Consider the following 13,896-nt stretch of genomic DNA (forward strand, 5'->3'; position numbering starts at 1 on the left):
GATGCCAGAAGCTATTGTAGATGTTAAACGGGTAAAACATCATCTCTCAGTAGCAAAGCTTTCAACGGGAATTATCTGACATTATCGCACGCTGTGATAGTTATTTAAATGCGTTTAAAAGCAGAATCTAAAGAAAATTGGAAGAATATTAAGAAAATTACACACAGTGAATATAATATCGAGTATATGCACTACGTGAGTTATTTGTTACTTTTTTTATTTTCATGCAAATAACATAAAAGATATTAATGAGTTAGGAAAAGAAAGAAAAATATACGCTTGGGATATTATTTCTTAAAACGTTTACGACAAATACTTGTACGGAAACAGGGAAGTGAATATACGTTTGATTGGTAAATAAATAAAATATGATATAACAAAAACATTTCAAAATCTCGGGCAAAAAATTAAAACGAAAATACATAAATACGTTTTAATACATGCTATGATTATCATTCTCGTCATGCGAACACTTTGATTGTTCACTTTATTTTATACTTACTGAGCGAGGGGTATGTTATCCCTGTCTGCGTACGCGTCATACAAATAGTCACTGGAACGGAGCGTGTTAGCAGTTAGATTCCAACAACCATTCCACACATTAGAAAGCTACTTTAAATTTAATATCAGCTAATGCCATGTACTTGATACAGAGATACAATCATACGTAAGAATTGACATCGTTATTTTTTGTCTGTCTCCATAAGTTTTCTTTAAACAAATAGAATGTTGAAACAGTGTACGGAACATTAATAACAAATTTAACAAAAAACAAAAAGAAAAAAAAAAGAGAGAAAGAAGAAAAATAAGAATCAAAATTAAACGATAAAGCAACGTTCGTTGCAGTTTTTCGATCGTTTTTTTTGTAATTTATACAGTTACAAAGATAACTTATTAGAGGTATAAAGTACTCATGCCAACTATGGAAAGAAAAAAAGATACGAAGCGCGAGTATGTGTAATACATGCTATGATTTATGAAAGCTCGAATCACTACAAGAAAGAAGATAAAGGATATAGAAGAAAGTTTTACATTGAAAATATCCTCGATGATTAATTGTTAGAGAAAAACAGGTTATGCAAATTGTTTCCGATTACAAGTCTCTTGTAATCTTACTTATGTATGATACTTTAATCTTTTCCCATGTTACTTAAAAAAAAAAAAAAGAAAACTGTTAAAAAGGGGGAAATAAAAAACTAAACATAAATTATACATTAATGGTTTCCTTATTGTTAACTATATAAAAAAGTAAAATTACAACGAAGAAAACATTTAAACGTCGGACAGGTTTATCATGCGTTTTAATGATACTCAAATAACCGTTTAAAAATTGGTACAAAAAGATACGCTTTACGTGTTATCATAATTTATAACATAATCGTGAAAAAACTTACTTTTCGACAAGAGGTCCTGGATATGGATCGGACTTTTGATACAAAGCACTCAATTTTACGCAAAGTACTATCGTTGGTAGGAAAAGGATCAAGCACCAACCAACACTTGCCCAGAAACCATTCTGTAAAAATCAAAGATACGAATGTACTTTAAAAGATTTCAAATTCGATAACACGCGATACGAATATCAGAAGAATGTTATCAGAGATTAATGTTTAATTTATTATTTATCAATAAATTGTGGATGTTTATGTACTTAAAATATGTAAGATATGTAATAAGTATAGTGAAAACAAATGAGTTATAATAAATGTTGTATAATTTGTTCTCGTTGAAAAACAATCTACGTTAATTTGTTGTAGCTATATCAGTCGCGTTGAAGGATTAAATTACTTATTTTATGTTGCTCGTGTAAATTGCGCAAATTACTACACATTGTCAGCCTGAAATTGATCAATGCATAAATATCCTCAATCTACTAATCAAATTTACTTACAAATGGATCTAAAATCTTATTGCATCCAGCTACAAGAGTTGCGTTGTAAGCATTAGACACCGGTTGACATCTGCCAACTTTGTTGCGAGCACTGTCGATTACATGCTCGAGGAAGTCGTCAACTTGATGAAGAAAAGCGTTACCAAATTTCGTAGCAAGCTATGAAGAATAAAAAAATTAAATACGTTTTATGTAATACGTATTGTATGTAGAAAATGATAAAATTTATGTTAGAATAGTTATTAAATAAAAAAAAAACTTACGTATTGAACGTATTCCGGTCCGTCTTTGTTTAAAAATGTTTGAGCTTTCGTAACTTCCTCGACCAAGTTGTGAATAGCCTCGGCCATCGAGCTGTGATTAAATTTGATACTTTCTTGAAGAGCTAAAGCATTCTCGCTGAGTTTCTCGCTTAACGTTGCCATAGGTACCACAAGATCTCTGTGATAATGTTCCAAATCATGAGCATTCTTCAAAAGGCTATCTCTGATGTTCTCTTGGTTTGATGACAATTTTGTGGACACATCTCTTAATTTCGACGCCAGGTGTTCCAAATTAATATTTGTTATATTGTCGGCAAGAAGTTCAGCATACTGATAAAACTTGATATCGCTCAGACCACTTTGCGCCAGATCGTTGAGTTTCGATCTGGCGCTCTCCTTCAGAATCACTACCCCTGGTGACAGATTTATCTTACGACGCAACTGTTGAATCGTGTTATTAATGTCGTACCGTCCTGCATAATTGCGTAAAGTATCGACGTCGAACAAATTGTTGAGCTTCAATACGTTGTATAGAGTCTCATTGGCGTGACATTTGCTAAAATCAAAATTCGATTAATTTTTCATCATATTAAATGTTAAGAAATATATATATATATATTTTGTCTACAAATTAGCGAATAATTAATATTTACGTGATTATGTAGCTCATGTTGATATCAAAATTAGGATTCTTGGGATCGAGTATTCTTCGGATCTGCACTATCTCGTCCACTAATTTGAACATTCTATTGTCCTTTGGATTTTTTAATGGTTCACAAATACCTCGTTGGGCTAAAACTCCTGTTATCATATGCACCACTGTGATTACCATTAAAACACTCGTCAAAAGGAAGATTATCCATACGGCCCTACAAATAAAAAAAACACGTATACTTCTCCACATGTAACAGGAAAATAAACGGAAAAATTTATTATAATGCCGGGAATTCCTATGAAACTTACATCATAAGAAACCGTGCACCGGATCCTTTATTACAACAGTCATCACCGTATCCATCCGGTCGTTTACCGCAAATTCCGCAAAGGAGACCAAACGTCAAGCACATTAAAACGGTCAAAAGAATACCCGAAATTCCAAGGCCAAGATAGTACCTATGAAAATGGATACAATAATCGTTCTCAATGATCTCATGTTAATTTACTATTACTCGATAATTACCTATATGGTGAGTACTGGACGACGTAACTACGTGCCACTTCTAAATGTTGAATGTAAACCCTGTCGATGTCGACGTTTATTCTATCGATTAAACTGGTCATGTTGTTTGCTATGCTTGCCAGAAAATCACCAGCTCTTCTAATGCTCGCGCTAACGACAGGAATCGTTTGATTCACCGCATGCTGTATGTCCTTCTGGATTTTTAAGAAGGATTCTCTACCCTGACTCACTTCCGACACGATATTACTTTCCATCAGTATGGTAATGTTATGAAGAGCGGAGGTAAGGTCTGGTAGCTGTAAATGATACGTGAATAATTGTGATAATGACCTATTGAGTTCTCAGCATCATTATGAAGAGAGAGAAAGAGAAAGAATGAAAGAGAGAGAGTGTGTGAGAGAGAGAGAGAGAGAGAGAGAGAGAGAGAGAGAGAGAGAGAGAGAGATAGAGAGAGAGATCGTGAGGTCAAAAGATTCGTGTGAGATCGGGCTTCTCTTGCAAGATGAAAACGTGCGACACATCGAAATCGTGTATATGATTATGCTACATAATTCTAAGACCGATATCCATGCTCTTATGATCTTTCGATGAGTTAATGAATTTTTTAATTATAACGAACATCTTCACAATTAGGTCCATGATGATGATTGATAGATGAAAACGTGGATTGAAATTGTCAAATGTAGATATATTTGAACGTACTGTTAATTCGTTCGGTCATCTAACGTGATTCTGAACGGTATGTATGTAGCTTTATTTTTAAATTTAATTTCGAGAAAGATCTTCGATCTATTCTTATAGTTAGATGACAATCACGATCTGATAGTAATCGCAATGATTTGTATAATTAGATTTAATTCGATCTTCTGACCATACACTTCTCTTGTAATTTTCATCAGTATGCCCTGTATTTAATTTCTACTATACTTTACACATCTGGAGTACTTGAACGATGTATTCTTTATTATATTTGTTCACATTAACCGCTGCATAACAGTACGTGAAGTGATGAGACGATGATGAAAATGATGGTAATGACGACGGTGCTCCATCCATATATATCATATACTCGGTGGGACAGTTAACGTTAAGAGATATATTATATTTTTATAGAATGAATGAGTATTCGAAATATTATTTTCACGTCAATATCAATTATATACGATGTTGTAATTAACGTTAAAGGTAACTGCCACTCTTTGTATATGTGTGTGTGTGTGTGTATATATATATATACACGTAAGTAAATATGTATATAAATATATTTATGTAAATGTAAATTCGAAGGAATTCACAAGGCAACAGTATGACCAAATGAGTATGACACTATTCTACGTCTATAACACTATTCACGTAAAAGTTAGAAAAAGAGACAGAGAGAAAAAGTAATAATAATAATAATAATAATAATAATAATAATAATAATAATAATAATAATAATAATAATAATAATAGTAATAATAATAATAAACATAATATGAATGATGTTGATAGAGAAGGCAAAAAATAGAATAACCACAAGATAAGGTTTAATTAAAATACACTTGCAAGTGCTTTGCACGTTAAAGCAACAAAAGAAGAAATGTTTCTTTTCTCTCCTTTTTCTTTTTCTCTTTTTTTCTTTTTGGGGTGGATTTCCATAATCAAAAAATATATATTGTATATATGTATATATGTATATAAAGATAACCGACAAGAGGAATTTCATTAATAACGCTAGACAACATAGACGAGAGAAAAATAGGGAAAAGCTACATGCTTTTGCTTACGACTTACAGAGTGAAGCTATTGTGGCGGGCATGGAATCAAACAAATTTATACAGTATCGTTCTCGTACACCAATGGCTAGACGAGTATAGTATATTTATATGTATGCACATGTATAATGACTTCTTACTTTATTTTATAGTGCGATAAGAAACTCGAAATATAACATTTAAATATCTCCACTATTTTTGAACACATAAGAAGAACAACAACAACAAGAAAAAGAAAAAGCTATTGATTACAAAATTATTTTTGATAACAAAAAGTTATTGATTTTTATATTATTAGTATGTTATATAACACAAATAATAATTATTTGTAATAATTATATTAAAACAAACTTAAAAATGTAATTGAAAGTATTTTCAGATTTGCAAATTACTACAGACGTAAAGATTTCATAATTGTATCGTTAATTTGTTATGTCTCAACTTCCTTTCTTTATTATAAACGTAAAGAAATATTTTTATATCAAAGGAAAAAAAAATAAACACGAATATTTTCACAATTAAACTCAATTGATTATCCATAATTAATTAAACAGCTGTCGCGTGTTTCATACGTAGTAAACGATAACGGAGATACTTAAGTGTTTCTTTTCAAGTATGCAACTCATTTTAACTATATTAATTCATACAAGGACGCGATTATCACTTCCATTGGCCTACGATGCGCACAGATAGTAATTGCAGCGCATATTTATAATCGAACATGATCGATAATTACTATGGTTTAAAGACCGTACTCAAAAGAAGCGTATTACATAAGTTAACAAAATAATGTCATGATATACAGGTAATTCCTTCTTTACAAATTTGTTGATTTTTGAATGAATGATTAGAATGAGTAAACTTGTAAAGGTGGAAACTACCTATAAAAGAGTGTTCGAAAAATTATCTATCGATTTTGATTACTTACTCGACGTAAATTCTTTTACTCTTTCGGTTCTACTTTCATTTATTATTTTTCTTAAATCATTTTAATTCGTTACAAGCAGCGTAAAAAGTAAAGCGAACAAAGGATATGAGATAGAATCCTGATAACGAGCCTATTACTTTCGATACACCTAAAAAAATTTCTTATATTTTCCATTATCTAAACTCAATTGTAGCTAACTAAAGGAAGAAAATGAAAGTAGTATAAAAGAATGCTCGTGATTCGTGTTATCGAGTCATACCTTTGGGAAGTATCGGTCCATGTACTGCATGTAAAAGCGAAATAACGTTTGTCAGAAAACAAATTAGAAGCTCGTTAAAAGCTCATTAGAAGCGATGCATAAAATAATAAATACGCACCTTGTCGAACTCTATTTGGACCGACATTTGGTTCACCTTGTAGTCGTGCAAGATCTGTTTACAGTTGTGGCTCGTACAATCGCGAAGCGTATAAAGCAGATTGTTCTTGACACCGCGCACAACTGCAAGAATGAAAGAAGAACAAAAAAAAAAGGAAGAAGAAAAAGAAAAAAAATAACGAACGAGAAGAAGAAAAGTAGAAGACAAATTGAGAGGAAAGAAATTATATCGTTCATTTTAAAGATCACAAAAATTTTGGAACTCAACGCGAATAAAATGAATACGTACCGATGTCCAATTGAGTAGCGTTCATCCTCAATTCCTGCGTTATCCTATTCATAGAACGTAGCTCTTCCCTGATCGATTCCAAACCGGTCACGATATCGTTCAAATTTGTCAAGGAAACCGCGTGAGAATACTCGGCTAATTGTTCGGTGACTATTCTCCCGCTGGCTTGCAAAATGTTGTTCAACGTGATTTCTAGTTCGCCGTAATTGGTTTTGAGAACGGTGTTTATCTCACGTTTTGTTGTGGATAAATAAAGCCTAACGTCTTTTAAATTAGTTTTAACGTTGCTAGGAAGTTCCTTGGTACCGTCTTGCATATATTCGTTCGTAACGAACGCGCAAACAACGCCGAATCTATAAATTTGTGAAAACAGAAAAGTATTCAATTTAAACGTCTCTTTTGAAAAAAGAAAAACAACGAAAAACAAGATTTTTTCTTAAAAAAAAAAGAAGAAAAAAAAAAAAGAGGAAATAAACAAAATAAAAGATAAATGTACGAGAACTCACAGAATAATAGTTGCTACCCCGATGAGAATAATGCTGAGCATTATTTTTCTACAATGATCGTGCTTTTTATCGAAGGGCTGACTTTTGGCTCCACAATGTCCAGCGCATCTGCAGCAGCAAAAAAAAAGGCCGATGCAAGGAAGAATGGCTGCAAGGAGGACTCCGATCAAAGCGAGACCGGCTAAACCACCGTAATGGGCCACTATTATCTTCCACTGGTGCCAAGGATCCACGAAGACTGGGATGCTGTCTATTACAGTGATCATTCCTACGATATAGGCACTTATATTATTATTTAATACAAATCTTCGCTAATATATAAGTACACGATCAAAATTAATAAATAAATTTAAAATATCAAATATTCAATTGAAACATTAAATATCTTCTTCTTTTTATTAGGACTTCGTCCTATTATAATAGCTTTTTTATTGCTATTTCCGGGAGCGCTTTATTGTTTTTACACCGAGGGTAGGTTGCTAGCCTCACCCTCGAAACATTAAATATAATCTTGAAATAATCCGTAAAATATATTAGGATTGTTTCAAAGGGAACACGGGGAAACGTGCTGGAATTAGAGAATAAGAAAGGATATATGTGTCATCAAAGTACATTTTCCATCTGGCATCAGATACTCTGCCTTTTTCCACGTCGAGAGGATAAGGAATCGAGGACACGTTCCTAATGTGGGCCACAGTTAAAAAGAGAGAGAGAGAGAGAAGAGGGAGGGAGGGAGGCAGATAGAGAGAATACCGAAATGTAGAAGGGTTGGAAAACAACTGTGAGACGAAGCCGGCAAATTTATATCCTGGCAGCACTAATTTAGGAAAATAGGTCAACGCTTGCTGATTTTCCCCAAGGGAGGGGGCCAGGACACATAGGAATTAAATTCCAATTCATCGAGAGAGTTTTTATCGATAATTTAGAAAACGTTGACACGGTAGATAACAAAAAAATGATAGATAGGAAACACGATAATATCGATAACATTTTAATCAATTGACCGATCGATCGACAATCGTTGAAAATTATTAAAACATATAATTTTGGTCGATCGTCTATGTTTTTTTTTTCTTTCTTCGTAGAATGACGGACGAAATACTCTAGACATTTCCCTTCAGACACGATCGATTGTAGTTTTTGCAATTGGCTTAATAGACGAATCACGAAACGTGCTCCTTTTGAACGGTAAACGTGAATACGAGCACTGTTAGAAGAGTTGCTCGATTCAAAGCGGAGGCCACTGTCAATCAAGTACCACGAAGCGTGGTACGGAGAGCCACGTTTCGAGGGCATTGCTAGTTAGCGATAGTGAACGTTAATAGTTAACGAGAAAGAACAGAGAGTAGATATATATACGAACTATACACGTATAGTTCGACATGGTAATGGCTATTACTCGTTGGCGTTCCTATACATGTGTATATATATATTTATATATATTTATAAATAAAATAGGGGAGAGTACTGGATGCAGGAAAATACTCATTGTGAGGTACATCCCGAACGAAAGAATGAAAGAGGGAGGAAAAGAGAAAGAGAGAGAGAGAATAGGGATGCAAGGGCGGAAGTATAGGAAGATCGCAGTATTTCTGTAACAACGCGATTTTTCCATATAGAAAATGATTATTTTGACGTCAGTAATAAATGAACAACTTAACTTTCAATTCAATATAAGCGAACCCTTGACGTAGAGAGTGAGTCATATTTTTTCACTATACTTTTACATACACGTGTCCCTTATCTCTTATATCCTATTTAATCTTCTTTATCCTTAGATTTATGAGAAGCAGAGAGAAAGGTCGTAGTTAAAAAAAAAAAAAAAAAGAAAAAAGAAAAAATACACACGTTGGATCGCGTGAAACGAAAAGGACAATCTTATTTTAGATAGATTAATTAAAGTCTAAATGCGAAACATAAATCGATCGTTTTTTATAAATTCGTTCTATTCGTTGATTAATCCTGCGAATAAATTTTCTTAGTTAAGGAGTGGTTAGGAAGAGAATGTAACCTCGCTCCGTCATGATTTTCGAGAAACTAGGGCATTGCAATTCGATAAGATAGCACGATAAATCTGACCCATTTTGTGAAAAACGACTCAGAAAGGTAATGAACTTTCTCTGTTTCTCTCTCCGTCTTCTTCTAAAATGAAATGAATTGTTCTCATTGAAAATTTTCCCTTAAAACTTCATTATTACTAGCTATTAGACTTAATAAACATGTACTTAACTTTAGAGTATCTTAAATTTCGATTACGATAGAATTTATCATTAGTTTGAAACTTTAAAAGATAGTAATGATTACACAAAAAGAAAAAAGAAAAGAAGAAAAAAAGCACCATAAATTATCGTTATTCATTTTTTTACCGAGTGATTCATCATACGCCTGGTTTCTCATTATATCCTTTCATTCATTAAAATAATAATATTATAATAAACCATCAAGAAGGAATGTATTGTTGGTAGCAGCCAGTAGGGAATAAATCATTTCGACTTTAGTTAATCTTTAAAAGTTGGTAGACTTCTGGCGCGGCAAACTTTTGGAAAATTCAAGAACAGGAACAGGAAAGCCGCAATCTCGGATAGAAGATAGTACAAACTGAAATGTCTTTAAATATTAGAAACTCTCACAACAATGTAGTTTCCTTTGCCGTACGTTTGTAGAGAATGCTAGTGAAACAAGGGAGAAGAAGGAGAAGAAGAAGAAGAAAAGCTGAGTTTTCGGCTGGCATTGATGCTTGTAAATTATAAGCGAATAGAGGTACCGTCAGAATATTCTGACAACTAGTTGTTGCAAGTATGCAACGAGAGTCTCCACTATCGTCGTAGTCGTAGTCGTCTTCGTGCGAGAGAGCTCTCGATCGATTTCTTGAAAGTCATTGAACTCGACGGTTATGCTAATGTTCCCAACCGTGGGTTTAGGTCGCGGTCTTTTAACCACCTCCATGGCCACATCTAACATAATTTTACATCCTCCCTCCCTCCCTCCCCCCCTCTCTCTCCTTCACTTTCTCTCTGACAATCCTCCCAAAATTTTTCTTCCTTCCCATTCTATTTCTTATTTTCATTCTATCGATTTACTTTTAATATGTACATTGATTATTATCAATTTTTGTTAAAAATAGTTTAAAAATAATAAGATTTATTAGCTTTTACGAATATAGAATAATCAAAAAAAAAAAAATGTATTTGATTTTTGTCGACTAGTCGAAGGGACATAATGGAAAACGAGAACTCGGAAACAAGCTAAAGGATAATGATGATGATGATTATGATGATGATGATGATGATTATGATGATAATAATAATAATAATAATCGATTTTTTAAAGCTAAAGGTTAGAAAGCGATTGTCGATGGGATTTAAAATCTGTTCTCGGAGGCACTTTGCCCTATTATTGGAATTTTCCATAGGATGATCTTCGTACGGTAGTTTCCGCTATTATTACATTAATGAAGAAATCCATTAGCCTTTCGACAAGGCAAATATTGGTACATCGACAGATTCGGATTAGATGTCAATCTGCTTTATTAAATTGCTTACTTCATCTTATTTTTAAATTATTTTGAGAGGCAGAGAGAGAGAGAGAGAGAGAGAGAGAGAATCTCTAGCAATTATATTATTCGATCTTAAGTTATTAGTTGACGCCTAATATGAATTTTAAATTAAAATGGATTAATATTATCGATATTGACAATTAAAAATCACGCACATTTATGTGAGTAAGAATTATCGATTACTTTCTAAAATCTTTATGAATTTTAATGATAATAATTATTTATTTAAGTAACGTACTCTCTTTCTCTTTTAAATCCTAAATGAATTAAAAATGAGTGAAATTGTATGCAGTTTTATATCGAATGAGAATATCAATAAGAACTTATATTTAATATTTATAAAAATAAATGCATTTCTTTTGCATTTGTATATAGAAAGAGGCTGTGAAAATATTGTTTTTTTAAAAGATGCGTTCGTTCTTAAATGAAAAAAAAAAGTAGAATAAGCTCGTTCTTTTTTTTCAAGTATATTCGATGGTCTGGAATCCCCTTTAACTGTCCCTTTCCTTCCCCCCTCCCTTCCTCTCACCTTACTCTTTCTTTCTCTCTTTTGTCCTTCTTACATTGATGCTACTTCGTCCACTTTCGGCTTTCTATATCTCCCTTTCTCTCTCTTTTTCTCTCCCTTACTCTCTCGCATCTCATTATTTTCGAGAACAAAGTACTTCGCGCTTTTTTCAAGTTAAAAAACACAGAGCAGCCCTGCTAGTTCGTCATCCTGCATTCTTTCATCTCTTTTTTAAGTCTTTCTTTCTCTTCCTCTCTTCTATACGAAGAAGAAGAAACATTGCGTTTGGTAGAAAGACAATAGAAAGAAGATAGGAGGTAAAGCTACGACGAGCTGCCAGTAAAATCAACGAATGACGATGCTAATGTAACGAGTTTATTGTCTGACTATACGTTACTCTGCTAATCTACATTTAAGTGAAACCGTTTTCCCTACACATTTATACGTAAATGGGTATGTATATAATTATTTAAGTCAATGGTTACCAAAGTGTGACTGCCTTAGCACCCTGGGGAATCGCGAGTTCCTTACAAGAGCGTCGAAAAATATTACACAATTTATTATTATTTTTTAATTCCATTTGCGAATTCTTATTTTTACGAAGTTGGGTTTTTCGGTAGTTGCTGTAATAAAAAAATCTAATATTGTAAGTAATTTAATTCAACAATTTGATAAAATGCGTGATGACATCCAACAAGGCTTATACATCCCATTAATTATTCTAATTAATTAAACTTTTCCAATTATCTCTAAAACGTGTTTGATTTATTTTTTATCTAACTTTTGTAAAAAAGAAATTATTAAATTTTTCGTAAAGCGTATTTATAATATTAGAATTTGACATAGGACGCTTTAGGGAAATCTGGATTCAACAAGTTTGAGAATCATTGATGTATTAAGTAACATACGCATATCTTTGAAAAATTGATTATGCATTATGAATAATAATTAATTACACGATAAAGTTATCGTAAGGATATTTAAACGAACTTCTTTTAACGACAGATAAAGTTCAATTTCGTTGTGAAGAGATCAACGAGTGTGCTAAAATACAACTTAAAGCAGCTTATGATAGGGCGTTACTTTAAAGGCATTCGTAAAGTGTAAAACGATATGTAAGTAACTTTATCGGCCCTCTCTCTCTCTCTCTCTCTACACACCATATAGATTTATCGTGCTTATGCGAATGTACGCGATACTTGTAGCACTTCCCTGCATTCTCTAGGCTTCCAAAGACGCGTACGATAGAGTTCTCATTTTTTTTTTTATTTATTTTTTTTTCTTTTTCGTTTTGGCTCGAATCTCACGTGTAACGTCGGAAGCTAAAACCTGAACTCTTTCAAGATATTTATCATAAGATACTTGGAGTTTTCTTTCTCATCTTGGACAGTGGATACACCGGAAGTATGCTGCTCGAAATACGTGACTTGATCTCCTACTGCGAAAATGATCAAATGTCATCCTATTTTATTTCCTTAATAATAATAATAATAATAATAATAATAATAATAATAATAATAATAATAATAATAATAATATGCATATAAAGTTTGATTTATTTCGTGTATAATTATTTTCATGACAATTTTTTTAAATAGATTAGTTTAGTCGCGTTTAAATATTAATATATTTGATAATTATTATACTTCTGACACATGAATAGATATTTCAAAACATCTTCTGATCGATGGCAATTACTTTTTTATTCGTAAAACAACGAAGAATCGTAATTGCTTATTTAGACGGGAAAAAATGTTGAATAATTTAATACAAAAATACTTGGTATTTGGTTTGAAGTAATTGGTAAATAATTGCTTTGCATTCAATTCAAATGGAATTTTTCGTTCTACGGGGAAGTTTTCTCATTAGTACGGAACAAGGAACTGGCCATGGCAAAATCATCGTACGAGGTCATTCCTGTTGGCTAGAATATCGTCATCGTTGTACTTCGATTCCCCGTTCACCATTTGTCCTTCGTGCTTATGTATGTTTATATATACTCCCACCCACACACACACACACATACTCGTATAACCTCTTAGAAAGTCATTACCGCTTCCTACGTAATGGCCATCTGAGTTACAGCAAGTAATTGCAGCATTAATTTACGCAATGAATAAACGAAAATATTTACGTATTCCCGGGGAAACAAACACAAAAAACATACAAAAGAAAAATAATGAACGAAAAAAATTCTTAATTATTTAAAATACTCGAGTGTTTGTTTTTATTATCTTTCTTTAATGAGACATAATTATTCGCCACAAGAGCAAATAAAATCTTTTATTATTTTCTACTTGGTAGATCAATTTTTTTTCTTCTTATATAACCGATATTTATCTTTCGCCATGATGAAATCATTCGTGAATGTGAACGATACCGAATGAATCAGAAGTTTAACAGCACTCTCGAGAAATCAATGAGTTGGTTCAATACCATGGAATACCTTCCCTCTAATGCCGGATTAAAAAACGGGAAAAATGAATGAATGAGAAGAAAGGAAATGCGAGCAAGGGGTAAAGAACATTCGCGTATCATTCTATTCTTTCGGTGTTTTATACGATGAGAGATTATACCGAAATATCACGATTTATTCGGCAAAGGATGAAAATGTTAATTATTGCGACCTGCAGTAAAGAATT

General features: G+C 32.7%; 1 protein-coding gene across 7 annotated transcripts in view; it reads right to left on the minus strand.

Annotated features, from left to right (window-relative positions):
• The window catches only part of LOC122524901 (prominin-like protein), a 36,467-nt gene that overhangs the window by 3,020 nt on the left and 19,551 nt on the right, over positions 1 to 13,896 (minus strand). For 4 of the 7 annotated variants that reach the window (XR_006305663.1, XM_043647397.1, XM_043647392.1 and 1 more), the window contains exons 2-13: positions 7,191 to 7,458; positions 6,685 to 7,037; positions 6,397 to 6,518; positions 6,279 to 6,302; positions 5,111 to 5,119; positions 3,335 to 3,630; positions 3,118 to 3,267; positions 2,808 to 3,023; positions 2,155 to 2,710; positions 1,892 to 2,050; positions 1,395 to 1,516; positions 503 to 553 (exon numbers count right to left, since the gene is read on the minus strand). Coding sequence is in view for 6 of the 7 variants with exons in the window: in XM_043647397.1 (XP_043503332.1) it covers positions 503 to 553; positions 1,395 to 1,516; positions 1,892 to 2,050; positions 2,155 to 2,710; positions 2,808 to 3,023; positions 3,118 to 3,267; positions 3,335 to 3,630; positions 5,111 to 5,119; positions 6,279 to 6,302; positions 6,397 to 6,518; positions 6,685 to 7,037; positions 7,191 to 7,458 (2,326 nt within the window). In the remaining variant the exon portion in view is untranslated. The remainder of the gene's footprint in view (positions 1 to 502; positions 554 to 1,394; positions 1,517 to 1,891; positions 2,051 to 2,154; positions 2,711 to 2,807; positions 3,024 to 3,117; positions 3,268 to 3,334; positions 3,631 to 5,110; positions 5,120 to 6,278; positions 6,303 to 6,396; positions 6,519 to 6,684; positions 7,038 to 7,190; positions 7,459 to 13,896) is intronic. The other 3 variants (XM_043647393.1, XM_043647396.1, XM_043647395.1) reach the window with 3 other exon arrangements.

Source organism: Polistes fuscatus, unplaced genomic scaffold (assembly GCF_010416935.1).
Source record: "Polistes fuscatus isolate 324 unplaced genomic scaffold, CU_Pfus_HIC Scaffold8, whole genome shotgun sequence".
Taxonomy (NCBI): domain Eukaryota; kingdom Metazoa; phylum Arthropoda; class Insecta; order Hymenoptera; family Vespidae; genus Polistes; species Polistes fuscatus.